Source organism: Eufriesea mexicana, unplaced genomic scaffold (assembly GCF_001483705.2).
Source record: "Eufriesea mexicana isolate 0111107269 unplaced genomic scaffold, ASM148370v2 scaffold474474898, whole genome shotgun sequence".
In the NCBI taxonomy this organism is placed as follows: domain Eukaryota; kingdom Metazoa; phylum Arthropoda; class Insecta; order Hymenoptera; family Apidae; genus Eufriesea; species Eufriesea mexicana.
Genome location: NW_016907983.1, coordinates 52,283 through 76,374, shown reverse-complemented (window position 1 = coordinate 76,374; position 24,092 = coordinate 52,283). Strand labels below are relative to the sequence as shown.

At 37.2% G+C, this 24,092-nt stretch overlaps 2 protein-coding genes across 9 annotated transcripts in view; one reads left to right on the top strand and one right to left on the bottom strand.

Moving 5' to 3' along the window:
* The first annotated feature begins 978 nt into the window (after window positions 1-978).
* Window positions 979-24,092, top strand: part of LOC108551800 (rho guanine nucleotide exchange factor 10) — a 39,172-nt gene continuing 16,058 nt past the window's right edge. The window contains exons 1-5 of one of the 3 annotated variants that reach the window (XM_017906074.1): window positions 979-1,525; window positions 5,658-5,827; window positions 6,964-7,229; window positions 8,885-9,172; window positions 9,823-9,977. In XM_017906074.1, coding sequence (XP_017761563.1) covers window positions 5,720-5,827; window positions 6,964-7,229; window positions 8,885-9,172; window positions 9,823-9,977 — 817 coding nt within the window. In that variant the 5' untranslated portion in view covers window positions 979-1,525; window positions 5,658-5,719. Of the gene's footprint in view, window positions 1,526-5,657; window positions 5,828-6,963; window positions 7,230-8,884; window positions 9,173-9,670; window positions 9,741-9,822; window positions 9,978-20,573; window positions 21,405-24,092 lie in introns of those variants that run through there. The other 2 variants (XM_017906083.1, XM_017906094.1) reach the window with 2 other exon arrangements.
* LOC108551818 (uncharacterized) lies at window positions 13,894-19,395 on the bottom strand. 6 transcript variants are annotated; one of them, XM_017906135.1, is made up of 6 exons: window positions 18,989-19,395; window positions 18,081-18,128; window positions 17,923-18,016; window positions 16,354-16,456; window positions 14,995-15,338; window positions 13,894-14,660 (listed from the first exon to the last, which is right to left on the bottom strand). In XM_017906135.1, exons 1-6 carry the CDS (start codon window positions 19,020-19,022, stop codon window positions 14,288-14,290), a joined length of 996 nt encoding a protein of 331 aa, XP_017761624.1. In that variant the 5' UTR covers window positions 19,023-19,395; the 3' UTR covers window positions 13,894-14,287. The 6 variants fall into 6 exon arrangements, with proteins under 6 accessions (XP_017761624.1, XP_017761640.1, XP_017761649.1 ...); XM_017906151.1 differs by having other exon boundaries at window positions 15,088-15,338; XM_017906160.1 differs by lacking the exons at window positions 18,081-18,128; window positions 18,989-19,395 and adding exons at window positions 16,684-16,823; window positions 17,656-17,728 and having other exon boundaries at window positions 17,923-17,999.

Below are 24,092 nucleotides of genomic sequence, written 5' to 3'. Positions count from 1 at the left end.
ACTGCAAAGTCAAAGAGAAAAGACAAAGTGATAAGAAGCAAGGACAGTAAATTTTCATCGGTCTTCAAAGCTCTGTGATAGGTTTTTCGTTCGTGAGCGATTGAAGAGTGAACGTGTGCGAGTCGTATGTGCAACTATAAGTTAACCTGTGTTCGTGATGGGTTCGGGACCGGTGGTAACCGGACTACGACATTCATACACGAACGAAAGATCGTGCGTGACTGGTCGGTCGGTTTATAGCCGAGAGTGTGCGGTCGTATCCGCGTGTACGTACTCCCTAACCTGCTTGTCGTGTGCAGACCTTAGCGTGTATTAGTCGGGTGTGCACGTGCGCTACCGCAGCCGCATTTGTGTGTGTGCCACGCTTCCAAGCCAGGAGACAACGAAACAATGGAACGTCGTCGTCTCAAGTCCGAATAGCAAGGCGAGCGGGTGGATCGTACTTGCTTTGCTTGCTCGTTTGGCTCGTACATCCTCAAAACCGTGCATGAACGGGTACTGGGGATTTCTGAAGACGGTCTTCAGGCTCCCAGCTTCGAGAACCGCTTGCTTGTGACTGCCCCCTGGCGTACTTGTTTCTCAGTAGAGACCGGGCCGTGACTAAGGAGGAACGCTTTGTGTGTTGGGCTGGAGAGATTTGTGAAACGAAGAACCGTACGTTCGCGTTATGAACGTTCGTCAACACAAGTGTTTACCATTGCTTTTTGTTTCTTGTGAAATATACATTTACCGCGATTATACATCGTCGTGATCACGAGGGTGTTTTTAAAACGTGCGTGAGAATCGCCGATCGATACTGGATCACGGTAGCCAAGGAAACGCACGAATCTCCCGGTGTAAATGTATGTATATCCTTTCCGTGAGCAGTGTTTACCAACTGGGACTGCGAATTTCGTATGAAATCGGTATCATTCGTCGATCTTCGTCCCCGAAAGACGAATTGTAATACACGACACACGGGATCGTCGTAATCGTCGACTGGTTGTCACACCGGTGGTCGGTGTATCCCAGTCGATCGGAAACCCGTCTACACTGGACAAGTGATTATCGATCCGCACGAATAAGTGAATCGAGTGTACCGAAGTGCCTGTAATTTAAGAAATCTGTGCAACGCGCTTCTCTCGATCTGGTATCGTCGCCTCGTACTCTTCCGCTCCTTTCATCTTGCATTCCCTTCGACCATCCTATCTTCGCTTTGCGATTCTCTCTTTTTGCTTTTCCCCCTTTCTCTACCTCTCTCTTTGTCGCTCTTTTCTCTGCTCCATTCCTCGGTCGACCGGTCTCTCAAGGGGGCGTGCTTGGCCACATTCAACAATGAGCGAACGCAAAACTATCTAAGCACGAGGCGCGAACGAATGGTTCCTTGTGTTTTCAGCCTGTGTGTGGCCTGATCTTTGCCCCGCGAGTGTGTTTACGCTGTGAAACAGTCGCTCAACCTTTTTTTCGGATTTCAAATGGATTCACAACGGCCAATAACTTAACGAGATGAGGATTGTCTTTTAAGCATACAGTGCTTCTCCATAAAGTAAGTATATCGATGTCATTATCCGTGTTCCTTTATTTTGAGTGGGTTCTGTGGTTTTTTTGTATTAAACTCTCGACATACGCAACGTCGCCATCTATTAAGCGATCTGATCACTTCAATTAACTTTTTTAACCATCGGTTCGTTAAACTGCCCAAAAAGACTCGCAACTTGCAAAAGAGGTTTACTTTTATTAAGTTTTTCATTAATTCCATTGACATTAAACTACCGAATTACTTGGTTAGGATAAAGATTCATTAGAACGAATTTCTCAATTGTGCTCTTTCGTGTACGTGTATATAGTCTATCTCTGTATCGCGGTGAGTCGGCTTTGATTCATAATCGTTGAGCCAATAGGTATCATGTTCCCATTTCGAAATATTATTACCCCGTGTGATAGATCGTGAGAAACGTTACCGGCCACCAACATACTTATCATTCTTAGAGAAATGGACACACGGCCATGCTGAAAACAAATCGTGTTATTATTTTTCCTCTCCTTCGTGAAGTAATCTAGGAAATAATTGGCTGGTATAGAAGCGAACAATTGAGCATGGACACGTGTCGGTAAGATAAGCCTAACAAATTGGACACGCTTTGACTTCGAGAAGACCCTCTTTCGGCTTAATTCAGAATGAAATGGAATAGAACCCGAGTGAGAAACTAGCATGGCGCGTAAGAAATTCCTATCAAAGGGATTTTAAATGACACATTCTTTTCTACAAAGTCTTTTCAATAGCTTATATAATTTATAATATAATTCTAATAAATAATTTAATAATTATTAATATAATATATATAATATTACTAATTCAATTTATTTTAATAATTTAGTATTTTTAATAGACGTATACACGTACTCTTGTACGCTGCGGTATGGAAGTCATTATTCGTGGTTGCAAAGGGTTTTTGATATAGTTAATGTAGAGGGAATCGACATTATCGATTGTCGTTCCTATATATCGTTGTTGGATCGCGTCCAAAACTACTGATGGCCGACGAAATTATGTGTATATTTATGACAGAGACATGGGACATACCGGAAATAATATTTTAGTACTAAAAATTTTGTGTTTTTAATTCAATGGATGCTTTTGCAAGCGGTCTCAGTGATTTTTACATGATAATGAGGACTAAAAGCAAAATTCTATAAGATATATATATATATTATTATAATATATATTTGTAAATAGTCCGTGAGTGAAAATAGTTTTTTTTATTTATTAATCTTATACATAACCTAAAAAATTTATAGGAATTTTTGAATTGTCCTTTAAAGATGACATGAAGATGATGTAACCACAAAAAAGGTTTTTTTTTATAAATATTCTCTTCTTTGTTCTCTTCATAAGTTGACTAGGTATACAATACATGTAAACTAACCATATCAAGGAATACAGGATATAAAAACGATCAGCTTTAATATCGTAAATATGCAATATGTACGTAGATGTTATTATAAATGTTTACAAAACAGAATTTGATCGTCGATTCTTATCAAAGGAATAAATTTAAAGGAAATCGCAGTTTATCGTAAATACTATGAGAAATGGTGGCTGTTTAAAGCTCTTGAAAGTCGCGAGACAACCGTACGGACTGTATAATTAAGGCAAATGGCTCATCAAGTTGGGCAATGTAAGGCGGATGCGGCGAATTCCTTTATGAAATTACTCTGTTACATATTGCCATCATTTCTGACAGAACAACTGTTTGCAGAAATAATATTTTCGTATAATTTAATTTGTTCCTTCATTAAACTTGACCCGAAACAGTTTGAATTTTAGCGCCTCTATTGAACATCGTATAACTGATATACTACACTAGTCAGTGCAAGTGAAAAATTGCCCATTCGAATACTTTTACCGACGTGTTATCGAGTTTTCAGGAGCTATATATATTATTGCATTTCAATTTAGCATTTTCTTTAAAATTTAGAAGTGAATTTTTATTAAAGACGTATTACTCACTGAGTACGTAGTATGTACATTCATATTTGAATTTGGATCTTAATAATTTTCTCCCAATTACGTTGCCTTGACAACTCTCGCACTGAGCATGCGCAACATGAGTACGTTTGTACCCGCCTAAAGAGCTTGGAACGCGGGAACGGTAAAGACGCCATATACCGACGAAGAAAAATGTTACAAGATTTCGCTGCATTGGGGTGTACACAACCGATATCAAGTTTCTTTATTTTGTGTGCACACGTAATTGCCACTTGAATGTCGGTAACATCGATGGCTAAACTCGATCAAAAAAGAATTATAACTTTAGTCAAATCACATTACCGAGTAAGTCAGTACTGAATTCCTTATGTTTCCAAAGCGTTATATTCTTAACCTGTACTATATACCGTTTTATAACATACTTCTGAATTTCATTACAGTTCCCATGATCCAACAATTTTAAAAAAATTTCTCGATGGAATTTTGTTAATAACGGTATGATTATCATTATCAGACATTATTCTCCGTGATAAACAGACTAATTTCTATCATTATTATCGTAATATACGGGGGAACATGTACACAAGCGTTGCAAATAACAACACGTTTATCTTGTTAGCCGGATCTCACACCCGGCGTACATTATTACACGTCGTTGCGTGTGTACTGCGTTAACGAATTATATGCTGCGTTTTGAATCTCAATCGGCGAGTTCTTGCGGCGCATCACGTCCCACACCTGTGTTCTTTTTTCTCTTTCTCCGGAGAAGACACCATGCGCGATCTTATCTGCTGTTTAACACAGTGCTTCGTTTCTTCCTTTTAATTTCGTCCCTCGTCTAGGTGACGCGGAAACTTCCGTTTACAAACTGACTCCTTGAAATATCTTCGGAAAATTCCTTCCATCCCTCACAAAGAGAAAGTATTCGTAACTTTCGTCCCTTATTCGTGTGGAAGTGGGGTTCAGTATTAAAATACCTTGCCCCATGAAGGTCTCTACAATTTTTACTTTGCTCTCATCGAGATAAAGTAAAATTATCTTTCTGTGCAGAAACGTTTGCAATTTTTACTACATTTTTCTCTTCGTTTTTCCTTTTTTTTACCTATATGAAACTTAAGTTGTGAGTTAAAATTCTTATTTGTCTCGTTTATATTCCAGGCAGAAACGTCGTAGAAAAGAGACTACAAAATTATTGTAACGACCCGATCCTCTTGTTTGCAAAGAATGTCCGACACATTATTCAGGTACAGGAGTCTAATGATACATTCCTCGCTGGAAGTCGTGTAGATCATTTGCGAAGATCAAAGAACGACACATACACCCGGTTGCACGCGTTGTTGAATTTCTCTGAAGGGATCGAATGTGTCATCGATCGACGGCTTTTTCCTGCCATTACGCTCTGTCGCGTTTTCTTTCTCGAAACACGCGAATGGATGTTCGTGTATAAACACGTAAAAAAATGATTCCTGATGAAAGCGAATATGGAAAGCAAGTATGTTCCTTAAATGCTGGGTAGTGAGATTATGTTTATAGCATATATTACAATAGGATCATATGTTTAAAATTTAATATGCTCTCACGATAAACATACTGTAATTCAATGGCGTGTGCGAAATATAGAAGTCCGTGGAGTAGTAGAAATTTGAGGTTAGGATAGGGTGGCGTCAGCTCGCGTTTATTCCCAATTTAGGGCAATAAAATGGTTCAGTTATTCTTGTCTTTTATATGATCATATACAGGATAGACTTTTATCTTTTTATAATAATTTATGCCGAGTAAATTTCATTGGCTCGTTCTTTCAGAAGTGGTCTTCCTTTTTGTGGGTATTATTTCTTAGACGCAACATGTTTTATAGTTATTTCTTTTACTAACTGCAATCTGTCTCTTAATCAATTTGAATATGAATACATTTAAATAAAAAATTAAGGAAGGGCAGTAGTAAAAATTTATCAAGGGATGAGTAACCATTCTTTCAATAATTTGTATAATATAATTAAGTATTATACAATTTTATCACATTCATCGTGTGCTTATTAAATTCGCAAAAAAGTTACTAAAATATGTAGAAAAAAATAATTGTGAAAATGCAGTTGCTTATCCCTATGATAAAGTTAAAAAAAAAAAAGAAACAATTTTATATGTTAGCACTAGAAATTGGCAATAATGGTTGATGCCATGGTTTTTGCAGAAAAATCGAAAGAACGATGAAAAAGAGGCGCATTAATTAGCCGATAATCAGAACGATGCATCATGGCTTCGTCTTTAGGGGGACCAGGAATGGTGTCGGGTGTTCCGACACCGCGACGAGTCAACCTGGAGTTTCCACCACCTCCACCTTATCCACCGCCTCACAGTCAGGTATAATTTGCGCCATACAATGCTAAATCGTGCACAGCTTATGTCAAGTACACGTAATTTCGAAATGATAGTGGAATTAGTCTAGCTATTGCTTTGAATCGGAACTGCAGTATTTATACGTAATTAATATTAAATGTTCTACGTACACCAATGAAGAAACTCAAGGATGCTTTGTAATTACCCTTACGAGTTGTACAATGCAAGGATGTAATAATCACATCTAGACCTCTAATTACATATATCGTTAGAAACAATTCTAAATGCCTGCAATATCAAGATGCTCGCAGTAACAAGAATATTACTCATTGTTTTATTAATATTCAAACCATGATCATCACTTAATTCAATATACCACTTTGCGTTATCTATTGCATACGTATCTACAAATTACAGAGTCGTATACAGTCACTCACAAAAGTATTCGAATGCTCCTAAACATTTAGCCCATGAAATACACGCGTGTAAAAACTTGGGAAATAATATTGCAAATGTTACTTAAGATCAGATGGATAATGTGCTACGGAAATTATGAAGAGATAAAGCGACAGGTGAACATTAAATGTGAATTATTTAATTATTTAGATTTCTTATTTGTTGTCGGATTTGTTATCATTCTACTTTCACAGTCTCAATGCTTATATTTTGTTTCAGATGCAATATTATTTTTTAGTTGAATTTCAAGATTAACCTACGTGCTTCATTCGTTAAAATATGGGGCACCAGCTTTCGGATACTTTTATGAGTGACTGTACTGATATACCAACACGATCACGTCGCAATGATTTCTAATATATTAATTTCACTTTCTTTCAATGTACTCGTTTTATAAATTATTATATCTTAAATGATTAACCCATTGCGGATGTATGTCGAATTACAAACAGCCAGTTATAGTCTTCCGGTATCAGAAGCATGCTTCCTTGTAACGACAGGCAAATTTTGTTCGCGTAAATTAATATTCATAGTTTTTAGAACGTAATCTTCCTCTACTTGTCGTTTTTCCTTGTACTTTAAAACGTGAAAAATATTTTCTCATTCGCAGCAATAAAAGTTACAATGATAAAAAGATATCGGTAGTATTTTTCACTGAAAGTTATGTTCGTCAGAAACCATAATTGATATCGCAACTTCTTTAGATAGCCTGTACGGGATTGGTGGATCCTGGACCGGTGGCGTCCGCTATGACGAACCCAGCTCACCAGCATCCCCTTCAGGATTATTCGTACGCTTACTTCGAACCTGGCCCGAGTCGGTTGCATGGTACATATCCGGCGGAAGTGGGCCTGAATCGTATGCAGCAGCAGCAACAGCAACAATTGCGGCCGGAGTCGTTCAAGAGGCACACGTACATGACACGATATGGCACAGAGGAGAATATTTACGAGGAAATATCGGAAATCAAGTGAGGAATTCATTGTGAAAGATAATCATTCGAAAATAGTATACGTACGTTTCGAATTGAAATTTATCTCGAGTATGGAAAGAATCGAAGTTGATTTCAGCCTTGGTAGTTTCAAGAAGAATATTTTTTACAAGTTTCCCATTCACTGAGAACCTCAGTAGCACACGAGAATGCAAGAGAAAAGTAATTGGAAGTAAAAGAGAGATAAAATTTGTAATAACAGCAAGCATAGATAAGTATCGAATTATGCTAGAGATTTAATTAAAGGTCAACACTTTCTCGAAGTTAGTTTTGTAGTTGTTCCTTCGTAAAGATTTATCGAAATATTTTAGGTAGTTTACATGAAAATTGTATTAAAATTGCGTTAGCGATTCTGCATAGAAGATTCTAAATTAAATGTGAAATTCTTAAAATTTTACTTCATCAGAGTTCGAGAATTTCCGTATTTTCATGAAACTCCACAAGATCCTTAGCGCGAATTTTCAATAAAGATCCGTTAAATATATGGTTGTAAGTTCGCATAAAAATTCCCAAGTTGAACGTAGAATCTTTAAAGCTTGTTTCATTGAACTTACAATTTCTTTCATTCGTGAAGATCTATTTGTGATAAAAAATTCTTAGGGCGCATTTCCAATAAACGTGCCACAGGCGTAACATAATAATACGGTAAAGTAAATCTCGAGATTCCTCGTTCAGATTGCTAAGATGGAACTCATTGAACTTGGTCGATTTTTCGCTTGCTTTTCACTTCCTTCCATTCTACCCTTATGCGATGGATATTATTCCAGGGCAGGAAGACGGTGTTAGCTTTCAAGGGAAGCAGAGTACGCGGGCTTCTTATGGTCGATAGGAACGCAGATGATGATAGCGCGGTAGAATTACGTTTCATTCAATCTAAGCGGTTGACGAATACGCACGTTCATTCGCCCGACGCGAAGTGAACTTCAACTGATGCGAGTTGAACACGAGGTTCAAGTGGACAACGAGTCAGCCCATTTAGCCTGGTTTGACGTATCTTTGCACCGGATGCTATGAAACTTAACAATTAAGTCGCAAACAATAAGAAAGCAAATCGAGTAGATCGTTGCGTCCGTGCAGTAGTGGGGACATAAGTCATGCATCGAGACAAGATGAATATTTATTAACATTGAATTTCATCTCAAAGTAAATTTCCGCATGTCTTGGAAATGATTTAGTGATTTTTTCCTTTGCTTCTAAATAGAATAATGATAGATAGAGTAGTTGGTCATTGTTTAAAATTTGTAGTCAGAAGGAAAGTTAATTTTGGTGTTTGTTAATTAGGAGAAGAATTATTCACAATAAGGAAAATTATTTAATGTTTAAAAGAATCCTATATAAGAATATAATTTTGTTTTGATTTCTCAGCCATGAAATGAAAGTAAACTGTGTAAATTATCTTTGTGAGAGGCTTCTTATAAATCAAATTTAAAATAACATTTGATATGTTAACTATTCAATTCCGCAATAAATGTGTTATATAATTTGTATATATTATTCACAACCTGCAATAATTAAGTAACTATGAATCACTGCTAAACAATTACCGCACAGCCAAATAGTTACTTATACAATTGCATATGTAAATGTAAGGGAGAAGCGTTTGTACATACTAATGAAGAACTGGAATTTATTAGCAGACAATGTCACCGAGGGTTGCATGGTTCGAGAAGATCCTTGGTGGCAGAGGAAGTACGACGAGTTCAATCACGACACCGTCGAGTCCTGGGAGAATTGAACTTGAGCGTAGAAGCGATGCTGATGCCCACCGTGATCGATAATAACGACGAGGAAGAGTCACAGGATCAACGTGGAGCGTCCACAGAGGAATTGTTATCCTCGGTCAGTCCCACCGACGACCTCCTTTCGCCAGTTGGCTGTGACATGGACAGCGGCTTCAGTGGAAGCTCCAGTGCAAGTTACAGGTTGATAGAGACACATTATAGTAACGTATACCGAATGTGGGTGGACAATTTTGTGGAGTACTGTGTGCAAATTTTTACATAACTTAGACATGATCTTTCTCGTTGTTTATATATTTACTCGAGCATGTTTGAAGAAAATTGTCCAAGTCGTTTTTAGATTCTTCTATAGGCATTCGATAAACATTATGAAATATTCAAAAGTAAAAGACACATTTCAGGTGTCAATTCAATTGTTATGCGAAAACTGAGGTTTTGCAGAAAATTCTTTTTATATTAATGAAAGGCTATACAGAATATATGAGATTAAAATAAGTATGAAACCATTTGATATCTTGCAAACTATCGAGTATGAAATATTTTTCTATTAATCATTTTGACATTAGACAATTTTTTTTAAATGTTCTCACAAGCAGCACTGTGATAAATTGTTGTAAATCCACTACACAATATAGAATTTCCTTTCGTGTGCTATATTTAAAAAGTATACAAAAAGCACTGTAATCATCAAAAAAAGAAATGAAGGTTCCAGGAACTCTTTTATGCACACCTCGTACAACTCCATTTCTAAGTAACCCCAAAACCAACGAACCTAAAGAAAAAAACAGAAAAAAGAAAAAGAGACCTAAAATTATCGATTGTTGTTTGTTCAGGTCTGGACTGGGATCGTTGAGGAGGGAAATGGGCAAGACTAGCACTCCAGAATTAGCGGGCGGGCAGCGTAAAACGAAGGCGGCTATGATCTGGAAAAAGGGTTGGAAAGGCTGGAAGAAACTGCATTCTTTTGGAAACAATAGCAACAAGACTGGTGAGTCATTCGTATCATTTGCTGCTCGCTTTTATACTGCGCATTTCAAACTATAGCAAACTGCACGTTTAACCATTATCATAAAAATCTCATGAATTATTATTACAAGCTACGTAGCCACTATGTACATTTTTATATACTTCCATAATATAACAGAAATAATTCAGTATACCTCTTTTCCGTTTGGAATAAATATATTAAATAGAAATATTTGGGGAAAATTATAACGAGTGATCAGAGTAGTAGATAATGATTTTAAGCCCATTCGATTTTACTTTTTATTTCCCATTGGTATCTCGAGTATAATAAATCTCCAGTATGACAGCAGTGTAAACTATGGACAAGCTTCGATCACGAACTGCTTATTGTCAGGAATTAATTATACTCGTAGTCGTGGCTGCATTAAAAATTCTCGTTGCGCGACTCTCGACTATTGTGCTTCTGGAGTCCACATGAGTGAGAAATAGAGGTGTTTAACTAGAGAAATGTCCAGAAGTGCCACTCCTTTCCTACAAATGCTTCGAAAAGTATACGAAGGGATTCATTTGTATGTGATCAACGTTAGATACTTTGAATAAGAATTACTAGAATACGTTTGGAAATCAGTTTAACTGGATATAAATATTCAAACAGCCATTTCTAGTATTATTACCACATTAAGTATATTCATTCTCATTTCGTCATTATTCTTCTCATTTCTTTTATATATTCCAGCCCTAAAAACAAATTAAATGATAAATGAAATGAAACGTTATTTATAATTGAAATTTTCTGTTTATTGCGCTTTAAAATATATCTAAAATGAATAACAGAGTTGGATTATACAGTGTGAAATAAAAGTATGGCCACTAGTAAATATAAGCTTAACAAGTAACATCTTTACGCTCTGAGAACTTCTACTAAAATTAATAGCGCAAATAAACCGCAGACAGTTAACAAATCTTTACAAATTACTAACCATATTAATTGATCTCCACAATGTTCTCATTGATCCGCAAAACACTTATGCATACACGTGACAAGAATGTGTGTATATATATTTCATGGAAATACTAAGGTTAAAAGTATTCGAAGTCATCAGTGTTTATACGTCGATATATACAATATTACGCCTGAGTAGTATAAGCTACAAAATTATGTATTATTTCAAGGTACGATATATTGCTTACTTGGCGCCAAAAATAAATAGATCGCTAGTAAAAGTACACAAATTGATGTCAATACAACAAAATCCTGCCGAGACAACAAATCTCTGGAAAAGTAATAAAGTAATTTGCTTGGAAGCGAGCAACTAATTATTTCGAACGCCATACATCGTTGATGGAATATACCACAAAACATAACCGCAATCTTGATCAATCTCCTCGGCGAACATGGCTGGCCGTGTTCGAAGGCCCATGGAGCACCTTTTATGCGTTCGTTTCACGGCCCTTTGTCGCGCATAACTGCACAAGTATGTGCAGGCCTTTCTTTCATGGGAACGCTGCCCTCTCTCGGACTATGACGCAAGCGTTTGGCCCCGTGCGCGTTCGTGTGCATTTGGCGCACGAACCAAGTTAATTATTGGTACTTGGAAGGGGTCAGCCATGGGGTCACTCGGTGGAGAAGCAGATGCGAGACCACGTGCACGCCCAACTCATTTTTTCTATCTTTCTTTCTCTCATACCCTCCCCGCTGAGATCTCTCTTCTCTGCTTTGCATCATCTCTGCCTCTATTCTTTCTCTTTCTCTCCCTACGCATTCGAATGAGAGTTTCACTCCAACGTTGCGCTTGCATCTCTGAACGTTCGTCGACTCGGTCGGTATCGCGTGTTTGCGATTTCCTGGAGACGAATCGATGCTTCTTTATGTAGAATACTAGAAGAAGGTTAGGTTCGAACAAAAATAGTGTAATATAATGTTATGAAGCAATTTAGCTTCGCTGATCCTGTTTGCTTGAAAAGAAGTGAATTTGGATGAAGCCTAGAAGTATATCTAGATTGTAAAAGATTTTATTATTGTTAATAAGGTAATTGTTTACGTATGTCATTATAACGTGTTCTCGTGTCGTATACTGATATTACTACATTATTATTAAACAAGCTAAAAACATAAGTTACACAGAATAGTGTTATATAGTTACATAGAAACGATTATAACAATATTTGTTACTTATTATTGTCAAGTTTTCTGTATTATTTCAATTATTGTGTCAGATTTGTTTGTTGTATTATATAATTTATAATGCAACAGTATCAAAACTGTGAACTTATTTCGATATTAATTCGTATTATCATTTATTTATTTACATCCATGCTTTGTTTATTTTCATTTTCTGTTTGTTTATTTACATTGAAATTTTGTTCACATTTATGTATTTACATTTTTGTTTGATTGCTTTCTTGGGTTTTTTTTCATCTATATTATGGATTTATTTTTCACTCAATTTCTCTGAAATATTAAAAAATTTCAAAAGATATTTTTATTCCTTTTATGAAGTAGTTGCTGTGTTAAAAGCTTATATTTTCTACACAACAGTGGGTTCTGTGGATAGACTACTGTGATTGTAAACAAAGAATCGTGTGCATAGGGACAGATGTTCAGAAAAGAGCAGTCTCTTAGACACTCGACCATATGGTTCTGGGGTCCCGTCGTGATTCTCAAACGGCCCAGGCCTACCCTAATCTCTAGACAGAACCTCGAAGACACTCGTTCCATTTGAAACAATACAAGCTTTGTGATGACCACCGGATGTTACGAGTTTTCTCGGAATTTCAAGGTAAAGTCGACGAACTCCATAATTGCCAGGGCACGCTATGCATTTAGACTCAATGCGTGAGACTATAACCTCTCTTTTTCCATCAATTTCCTAGTCCTGATAAAATGACCCAAAAAAAAGGATCCAAGAACCTAAGAAGCACATCATGTGAAACGAAGAAACCTTACTAACAAAGGTACACCCAAATCACCCAAGGTAATAAATATAATTATAGTTAAACAAAAAAAAAATGGAAGACACTGTATGGGAATTAACAAAGTAATTTTGTAATTTTATTTTTTATTTAGCATGAAATAAAATCAGAATTGAAGATTATGAGATATCAGATGGAATCACAATTAAAATTAGATGAAACATCAGGCCTTAGGTTCAATTGTAAATGGAAGACATTTTGCCGCGGTCACGATTGAACACGCGCTCAGCAAAACATGTGAGATTACTGACGAAAGAAACAAGCTTCTTTAAGTGCAACAATCTATCCGTTCCGCAATAGCAATGGCAGTTATGTTACTGAAAGGGATATGAAACCTTTTGGCGGGAAGGATGGTATGCGAAAAGCTATCGAAAGAAGGCGAAACGCGTTAAGAACGAAGAGAAAGGCGTCAGACGAGGCTTGCCGCTGTTATCCAGATACTCTATAGGTATTCGTTTCGACAGCGTGTAATATTCGTATCGTAATCGATCTCTAACCCTCAATACACTCGTGTTTCTTTCATACTCACTCTGCGATCAATCGATTTTGTCCTTTTTTCCTTGATTTACTGTCGTTTCTTCTTTTTCCTGTTTTATTTCACTGCTACAACGCAGCGAGTGCAATTGTGATTATAATAATCGTGATTTAAGTAGTTTAACGCTTCAGTCGTATTTCTTGGTGGTCAGATAATGTTATTTATTAATGTAAAAGTATTTTATAGAAGTATACGCGTTTTTCTATAAATCTTTAGCTTTGTAACTTTTAGATCTTTTATTTAATTCTAGTACACTAGTACCTTAATACCCTAGTACAACAGAGAGTTCAAGGTAAAGAATTTTTTAAATATCCTATTAAATCTATATTCTATTTCTACTTGATTCACTAAATCAGCAATATATGTTACACTATATTTTACAAATCTTACACGTACAATGAGTTACAAAAATATTCATTCTTTGGTCACTATTAGCTCAACAATATTCTCTAAAAGAAAATTCTTCCCATCACATCAGTTACTTCCCAAAAACGTGGACATTATATCCTTCATACATTCAATTATTTAAAACCAACAGCTTACAAGCTACAAGTCTTTCTTTACTATACATGTACAAAACTTCCAAAAGAAAATTCTTTTAGGAATCAAAAACATTTTCATTCAATTGAAAGATTTTCGATGGTCCTCCCATTATTCACCCACGTCGTCTCATAAAAGTAAAGGCTGTAAATACAAAGTTAGGTAGAAAACCATCATCTACATAATCTTATCGCATCATTAATCACTCGGTTACATAATTTCTAAAAAGTGATCAGACGCAGTTCCATTCCCTCTCCCTCCCTTGTTCTATATCCTCCGCAATGTCACAGCTTGTTGGCGATGCTTTCTACAGCGTGCATCACTCGCACCATGATAGATCTATTCTCCTCGTCCCGTCTTTTGATGTACTCGAAGATCTGCTCGATACGCCGATCGGTCTGTGTCTCGTGATCATCGCGATACGGTATTAGCAGACTTCTCTGCGACTTTCTCGGCCTTTCCTCATCCTCGTTACGCGCCGCCCGTTCTTTGTCCCGGTTCGACGCGACGTCGCTTGCACGTAGTCGGAATAAATCCTTGGAGCAGTCCGCCTCTGACGTCACTTTCTCAATCGTCAACTCTGTGGCACGTGGTAACTGCGACATAAGGGCATTCTTCGTATACCGTTTCCTCCTCGCAGAATTTCTGACCATTTGTCTGAAAATCCATGAAAATTCTAATTTCTTTCCAATTACGTCAATGGAATAAGTAGGTATAGTGAGAACGTAATAATTATTTCTTGGAAAAAAGAATCTTAAAGAATACTAGAAGATACTAGATTCTCTTTAGTTAAAGAATCTAGGTCTCGTATTATAATAATTCTGATTCGATAAATTATTTTAAACTTCAATGATGAGAATATAAGATTTGTATAAGTACATTGCGATATTCAAAATTGATGTACAATTTGTAACTTCGATAGGGAATTAAATAGCTGGTATGAAACATAAATAATATTTGAATATCCTTAATTATGTATCAGAAATCTTACTTTCCACGATTACTTGTACCACTGTACTTGCTAACCCCCGATGGTCGTACTTTCTGAACTTCAATCGAACAATTAGCACTAAGAGCCCTTAACCTTTGTTCCGGAAACGAATCGTTGGTTCGATGCTCAATTTCCGGATCGGATTGCGCCGGAAGCGCGTTCACGGATGAGGTGGGCTCTTCCGGTGTCACGGAGACGCAAAGGAATTCATGGGGATCGATGTACTCGTCATTGATCGGCGTGGTCCCTCGATCGTATCCAAGAACTTCGTCGATCGCATTGTAAAACGGCCACGAGACATCGTTCGCTTTGTTTCTATCTCCGTGTACCGGGTTCTTCAGCTCCTTCAACAGATTATCGTATCGAATGCATAACAGGGTTACCTAGTTAGTTAGGCAGGGTGTCGTGTCACGCTTAGTACATATCGATTCGTCTTCTAGATTTCCAAGAGATTCCTCGATATCTTCTACAAAAAGGAAACATTTCTAAATATATTTAAATCGTTAAGATTTATCGGGTCTAGGTTATAGTCAATTCAATGCATTCACTGTGAGAGTCGTAAACTTTCATTGAGGGAGACGATGAGAGATAAAAATAATTAGACTTCGCGACGCGAATTGCATCATTCGCATGTCGCTATAGTTACAATGGACGCGAATTGCGGCGTCTGCAGTAAACGTGTTGGGTTCAGTTTGCTTGTCCAGGGCCACTGATTCGAGCGACATCTAGGAACTGTTACTCCACTAAGCTACTCAAAGTTTTAGGGAGAGTATGAGATTATTGATGACACTGAAAGTGTTACGTGGAATTAGACACGAAAGTTAAGAAATATTATAGGTTAGAAATGAAAAATAGTCACTCGTCATAATTGAGATTATTTTACAACGAGCTTGTATAAACAATTTTGCATAAATTCTAATTAAGACACGCGTCTTCATTTACAACCATTAATTGAGAATGTTTCTTGTTCTTTTTATAATGTAAGTAAAATCCGTATTGTATTTGTATTATACTGTAAAATAAGGTCTTTATACAATATCTAGAAAAAAAAAAAAGGAACTACAGAAAGTATCTAGAGTTACCGACAGAAAGCTCGGTTAAAGTAAATGCCGGTGATACTATATTACAGAGAAGCGAGAAACCATCGTGTCGAATCTGCGAATTCGCGACGGTTTAACGCGATGTCATCGTGATTGGTCGTTTCTCTACTACGTGGCGCTTATCTCGCGGGAGAAAAACGGGTTTATTGTACTAGTTGCCGAAATGAAGACAAACGAGGGTAATGCAAATTAACTCATGCACGGGGATCAACGAGCGATCGTAGTTAACGAGCAATAAAAGACGTCTGTCTTGTCTCACTTTGTACTGTTGCAACAGGTTCGACCATTTCTTCTTCAGTACTCTGTAGTGCACGTTAGCCATTATAGTAGGAAATTCTTCTCGCATTTGTTGCAAAATATACCTAAAAATTGAAAAAACCAGTTAAGTAAATAAAAGACATTTTAGATAATGAATGACAATGAAACACGTTCAGCCTCTCTTTGTATTACGTATTTTAGCGATTCGCATTCTAAGAAATGAACAGTGAGGACACTATTCATGATATGGAATAAAATCAACCTATTGTTTTGCTCTTATCAAGAAGCGTACGCGTTTTGACTGATAACGAAGCAGATAAAAAAGAAATACTTAATAAATAGGGTGCATATGGTGGTACATAGGATGAAATGCAATATTCTTCTTCATTTCCGTTTCCGTTTCCGTTTTTGTAACACATTAAGACCTCGGTGTACATAGCCTCTACTCAACGAATGTTACATTTCGGTATACTAAAGAAATCGATTAATCAATAATCATAATAATCAATAATAAATAGTAATAAAATAAGAAGATTAAGATTAAACATAATTCCAAATTATTTTGATTAAATCCAATAATTTAAAATTAAGAAAAAGCTATTTTTTAACCTTTTTCATTGCAAAAACTTATTTCAAAAATAAGTAAGTTTTCGTATTTTTTAATATTATGTATTAAATTGAAGCTCAATTTTGAAGAAATCTGATCAAGTTAGCTAACACAGGTGTTTCAATTTTCTTCCATTTTTCGTCACAGCTGTTAATAATAGTGATTCACAACTTGATATTTCAGTCTTTCGTACTATTTTAGTAATCGTGTTTTCGGTTCCAACCACTTTCCTCGAGGACGTTATTTCAATATTTCTACTTATATTTTAATAACTCGTAGGAAAAAAAGGAAATAAAGTAAAATGTGATTGATAGTAAAACAAGACGGTGGCGAAGACGTTGTGACGCGTGAAAAGCGATTCGCTTCGTATCTTCTCACTCGAGGTCGATCACGAAAATGTTGCGATAGATAAACGATGCAAATGGCAGTTTTTGTTGATATTTTTGTACGTGCACGCAGGACACACATTCCCTCTTTCCTCTTACTCAGCCGATATTCTGTAAAACTCGCGAATGCATTTGATGCTTTGTATTGAAATTATTTCGGTATTCGGCAACGAAAAACCTGTGACGATCAATGCGATATACTCATTACATCGTGATCTGAAAACAATTGGAAATTTCGCTTCCTCTGAGCAAGTATCATTCTAATTTTATATTAGTGCAAAATACGTAATTGCATGAATTATGACAGTACCTTAATAAAATGCTTTTCTTAATAATGAGGGGTTTCCTATTCTGCAGTGTTTTGATAATGCATTAATTTATTCCTGTAATTAAATTCAACATAAAAACACCAATAAAAGTCGTGTTGCTTCTGTTAAAAGTTTTTAACACGTCTAAAAAAAAGAAAAATATCAAAAATTTTGGTCTGGAAATAATTTGAAAACCGTACTGTAATTGATATACACAGAAAGAAAACGAAAGATAAATTTATAGGTTATATTGTAAATATTACACTTACTCCCATCCAGCTTGAGCTGAATATTTGCGACCAGTAAAGAGCTTTCCATTTTCCTTCCGAAGCTGAATAAACCGACAGGTGAGATTCTCGGTCCCTGAGAACATTCGTAAAATAGAGGGGGACCCTTGCGACTACCTGCGTGACTCGATTATTATTACCGTAGTCGATTCTTATTAGACACATATATCGCCGAAGGAATGTCATGTCTGGAATAATGGAGTAGACAAATACCGGTTACCGCGGTGAAAAAGAGGAAGGAATAGTAAAAGAATGAGATAATGGAAGAAATAACAATTCGAATGTGCGCTATTTAATAATACGGGAACATGTGGATAGACACACACGAGCACGCATTTGTGTTTCTCCGAATCGTATGTGTGCATCGGAATAAACCCGTTGGTGATTATAGAAAGGAAACTAACGATTTGGTTACATGACCAATGAAATGTCGTAACATGGATAATCGTATTATTGTAGAGGTAAAATCTAAAAGTAAAATAAAAACAGAGGGTTATGAGAAAGAACGAATGGTAATGCGTAACTACGGGAATTGGCTGCGCGCACAACCAAAAACGCGCGTAAATTTTCGGCGAGTGCAGTCAATGCGTCATAACCAGAATGCTCTGCGTACAAAGTGTGTATAATAAATTATAATATCGGTGAAAGACACTACGTAACAGTGATAGTCACAATAATTTGATAATTCAGATTACAAGTGGTAATTTGAATCAAGCGAAGGAAGATAAAAACGTTTGAAGCAACGCAAGAAACATCGTAGTAATGATGATGCAAGAGAAACTCGACTACATGTCGTACTTGCGTATCACGATATATTTACGTTGCAAAATGGATCACGACAGCTGACGTATGCGTATACGCGGGACGAATGAAAACGGGAAAGAAGAAATACCTCGATACAATGGAACATCAGTTGTTTCGCGTATTCGAATCACAATAGATATCGACAATGGTAGTAAACAATGTCATTCCAGATACGAAAGAAAAATTCTAGTACACGTGGTTTTCGGAAGGACCGAATAACGTTGACATATAAGCCAAAACTCACATCGAAATTTCGCGTGCTGAGAAACCTGCGTCATAACTGTTCGATACAAATCTATGGAGAATACGATCGGATGTGTGAAAACTTCTCATAGTCGGAGATTCTGATGCGTACTAAAATCTAGACCTGGTTTTAGTCTTCACCGATGAACTAGAGGGGAGTATACGTAAAACACATGCCACTACCGCCGTGGTGGAAGCTGCAAACATAGATTTGGTGGGGGCACACGAAGCGAAGACGGTATATGCGCGAGTTGGTACATGAACAAGGCATATAACCGGCCGCTCTTTGACTGCATGCCAGGCAAGAAAGGAAAACAAACTGCGTCGCCATCTCCCATTAGAGCTACACAACAGCTCTTTTTCCTTTTGCTCGGCCAACTGTGCCATGCCCTCCTGATTCACTGTGTTATCGACGACAAATCATTTTTTACGAATATTGATCCTATGATCGATTGTTAACAAAAATGTAGTTTGGTGAGTAAAATGTGCCTGAGTAGAACGTTGTTTTTCGTTTTATAAGATTTGTTAAGAACAATAAAGATTGTGTATAAATTTAAATATGGAAATATGGATGAAAATTTTTATTAAATACTTTTGTTCACTTTCATAGGAAAAGGCTTACTTGGAGTAAAAATTGGAAGACTTTGTATCAAAATGAACATCGGATATGATATTGCCAAGATCTAAATTGAAGAAAATTTCCATAAATACAATTAACTCCTAGCCTTGGCCATCTGCCTCGTTGGCAACACTCGTGTGGCATATTTTGAACTTGCCAGAAACTTTTATTCCTCTTAGATGACTTACTACAATCCTTTCATAATACGGTACGGTTTTCTTAGGGTGATATGATTTAGACATACTCTTCTAGATTATTTTTGATATTTTTAAGGAAAGAGCTGATTTATTTCTTGAAGTATTTATGGGCATACGTTTCGCATACGTAATAAACACATGGACTTCCAAAATAAATTATATTTCACCTACAACAGTACTGCTTATGTGTGAACGTAATGCTTACTGTTATTGTGTTTATTTATTTATCAATAAATGTCAGTTTCAGTATAAAACAACATACATTGCTTCAAAAATATAATATACAGCTTCTTATGCAGTTATGCATAAATTGAATGAGCACTAACTTTTTGACACAGGATTGATGTGTTTAGTCTTGTGAAAATACCTAGAACCGAGGTCAATAAATCCGATAATGTCAGTATACATGCACACAATCAAAGATATACTGATACATAATCGCATTAGTATCGTATTTTTAAAACAAGTAATTCGATAGCAAAGATTTCGAAATATTTAGAATTCTTTAATGCAAATGGAAAAAAAATAGTTTACAAATGTTCTTTTTCACACTAAAATACATTTCGTTCAGTTTGCACAGCTTAAAATTTTTCCTAGAATTTTCCACCGAACTACTCTTTTTCAATACAAAAGCTGCCAGCTTTTCAGCGATAATAATACCAAAAGTCCAGCTGCCACAGGTTTTATTATTTAACAATAGCTCAGGTCAGAAAATCGTGCTTTTACCCTGGTTGCCCAGGAACACGAGTTCCGCGATTGAAAGTCAACCATTAGAGGTGGCGCCGCACGACGGCGTTTAGTCAAACTATCATAAAACGGCGTGGCGATCTCTGTTTCTCTTGCTCTATTCGATCATGCTTTCTTCGTTTCTCTCCCTTTTTTCTCCCTTCTTTCGTTGAGTATGTATAAAATGGCCTATTCTTTCATCCTACTTCTTTGTCCGATTCTTTTTCATCTTCGTCCGTTCACAAGATACTTGTCTGTCTCGTTCTTTCCAAGGAATCTATGTACTCTTTCACTCTCTCGAACTTTCTCTCTCGTTCGCAAGTTACAGCACCCTCTATTCTATTCTCTCTTTCAGAGCGTCTCTCTTTCAGTCAAGCCGCCGCAGTCTCGATCACTCTCTCTCCTTCTCTCGCATGCTTAGTCTTTCTATCTTTCCTCTGTGCCCTTCGTTTCCATGCAACCTCCCTCAGTGCGTGACGGGTCCGCGGGCCACGGAGAGCCAGAGAGGCGCGCGCGCGGCCATGTTTACTCAGTTTTGGTGGCGTTTCTTTGTCGGACACGACACATTCTTATCGGTGCACACCGCGATATTAATTATGCCCGCGGCCGGCCGCGTGACCACGTGTGTGCCGTGATTTTTAGCCATCTGTGTTCCCTGTGCTGGAGAAGTGTCGTTCCACGGGTCTCTTGATTGACGCCGAGAGCGTGCGCGTATGTTGGTTTCTTTAGCTCGATCACGAGCACGTTGTGGAGACGAAAGAAACGACCAGCAGTCGGTGCACAATAACGAACAATTTAACCTGGAGGACAAAACGCGAGGATCGCTCGCCTCCGCGAGATGGAGGAGCTGCATAACGGCGTCATCCTGATCAAGTGTAAGTTTCGTTTTCGTGAGTATTTGTCAAAATCATTCGTTAAGTTTCCTCTTTTACGAATGTGGTTTTATGTGTCGCATGATAGTTCAGTGACGGCGTTCAACTAGAAACAGAACGTTCACCCCTCTATCAGTAACGTATTGAAATTCCTGAATCATTGTTTGATTAATATACGACGCTTTAACCTATCCGTTAGTAATTTATAATTTCGAAACCTATTTGAGAAATGTACAGCATAAAATGTTTTTAAAAGCCATCAAAAGAGTTATAGTTAACGATGAGATTTGCATAAATAATTTGTTTTAAGGATATTTACTGGAACACAGTCTAAAATATAAAACTGACTTCGTGTGACCGATTCTATTGCGACACGGTCGATTATTGTTCCGGTAATTGCCATCGGCACGGTTGCATGGAAATGGATGAAACGCCCGTATCGTGCAGCGTCAGCTTCAGGACAGTGCCCGTTCCGCGTTCTTGGTGCATCGTCCATATGTCTCTCTCTTTCCTTCTGCCAAATCCTTCCGCGAATCGTTTTACGTCACTCATCACTATAAAATACGTTTAAGCTTATGAGTAATATAATTCCGTTTATGAATCATATTGAAATACTCAATGGTGCATTTCCTAGTACCATAATGATAAAAGTACTTAACCTTTTAATTAATATTTTGTAAATAATTCAATGGGTCATCATTTATTCTGTCAAAATTCATGAATTTCTATTAATTTTTATGTTCAGCTATCCTTTGTTTCGAAATATTTTCTAAAAAAATTTATTTTGCACATAGGCATGGAACAAGCAATATAACCCTACTTTTGTAAACCTTCGACCGACTTAGGTTATGAAGCTGATAAACGTGACCTCACAGATTATGTCATTGTATATGTATGTATTTGGAAGTCATGTGTTTTATTATATCAAGAAATAAACCGTATGTTTTTACCACAAGATCGAGGTGCATTTGTCGTAATCGGCACGCCTCGAATGGTTCGATTCAGCAGCTTCGTGTTGGTGCTCGCGCGACACCTGTGAGATATCGATTTAAAATTCTAATTCGTCTCAATTCGAGATTGGGACGCTTGAGCAACCCATTTAGGACACCTCTGCATGGTTAGTTAACATGGTAATTTATGCCGAGTGATGTATAGCCTTATAAACTAGCGGTCGAGCAAGTATCGAATATCTACTAGATCATAGGACCTGTTATTCGCGCGTGGGCGTGCTTTCTCTTGTAAAAGTGCAGATTGAAATGTCATACCGGCCGTCGGTATTTCGCTGGTTATTAAAAATGTACCGTTGTATTCGATCCGCTTTTAGTATTGTGCACGTAGATGTACCAGTTGAGATAGTGAAAGGGAACAAATAGGTACTAATTTGTACTTTTCGAAAGCGACGTGGATAATTGTACGTCAAATAACGTCTGATTGAATATTCATAGGCACAAGCAAAACACATCTTATTTCCATTTTCTGTGGCGGAATCATGTGTGCGCGCGTTTCGACATGTTCAAGCTTTGACCACGTGGTTATGCTCGTGTGTCCCTCTTGTGTTTGTTACTCGCAATAAATGTTAATTCGAATATTTGATAACCTAAAATAAGATTTATTATGTAAGTGCAGCTTAGCTTTCTGCATACGCATAAAATAATACCTTCACTGGTCATGATCCGAATCAGTTCCAATATTCGAACAATTGAAAATCCATGTTTCGTAACATTGCAATAGCCCGTGTAATCTAGTTGCACAGGAAGTAATATAAAGCTTCTTCTATAGCATATGTTGGTCATCGCGAAAGGGAATGAAAAAAGATGAAAAAAGTAAAAAATGGGACACTGACCGTGACAAGCATTGCATGTCTGTAACCGCAAAAGGCAATTCGTAGCGATAATAGCACAGCAATATACGTAATATGATCCAACCTGTGTTATTTCGCAGGACGCGAGTCACTTCACTTTTTCTAAAAACCTGTTTCGCTTTTCTTTTTCTCTCCCCCCTCCCCCCGTTTCGCCCCCCCCCTTCGCCCTCGCTCTCCCACAGATATATTATAAACTGAGTTCAATATCTATAAATATTTAATATTTATCTGCTCCAGTATTCTCGTAGATTCTTTCCGTTTCTTTTTTAATGTCACCACGAATTTTTTTGTTAACCTAATAGAAGAAAAAGGTTAGGTTACCCCGACATTTTTGTGTCTATGAAGGGTGACAAATTCAAACTTAATCGTTTTCGATCGGTAAGAAAGGACGGTGTTTGATCCGTTTTTTATTGATTGTTTCTAACGATGCATCTGGTTCGTTATATTATTCCTGTACAAATACCTTGCATTCATCGAAAATCGTAGATTCAGTTAGAATGAACTGGTTCGCACGACCCGCTGGGAAGACAATTGCCGCCTAATTTCAGTTATGTTTAAATGCGAACGGGTAAGGGGACAGGATAACCGGGTGCGTAGTCACAGTAAATTCGGCTCCCTGCTAGCGAAAAAGGAAGTATTCTCGTGCCGATGACTCCTCGAATCGTGGACTCTGTCGTCAGAAATAAAGTTAGTGGGGAGCACGTGTGTCACTGTAAAAAGCTGGCCTCTCCGTGAGCCACTCGGGCACACAAGCTACGTGCTTACAATGAGCATTCAAGTGGCGCGCTGTTGCCAGACTTACAGGTATAAGCCTACACTTTACTAGTTGC

Coding starts and splice junctions, on each gene's coding strand:
- LOC108551818 (XM_017906135.1), bottom strand. CDS start 19,022: ATGACGCAGGTTTCTCAGCACGCGAAATTTCGAT. Junction 18,017..18,080: donor TCTAATAAGAATCGACTACG/GTAATAATAATC, acceptor GAATGTTCTCAG/GGACCGAGAATCTCACCTGT. Junction 14,661..14,994: donor GGTACAAGTAATCGTGGAAA/GTAAGATTTCTG, acceptor ATGGATTTTCAG/ACAAATGGTCAGAAATTCTG.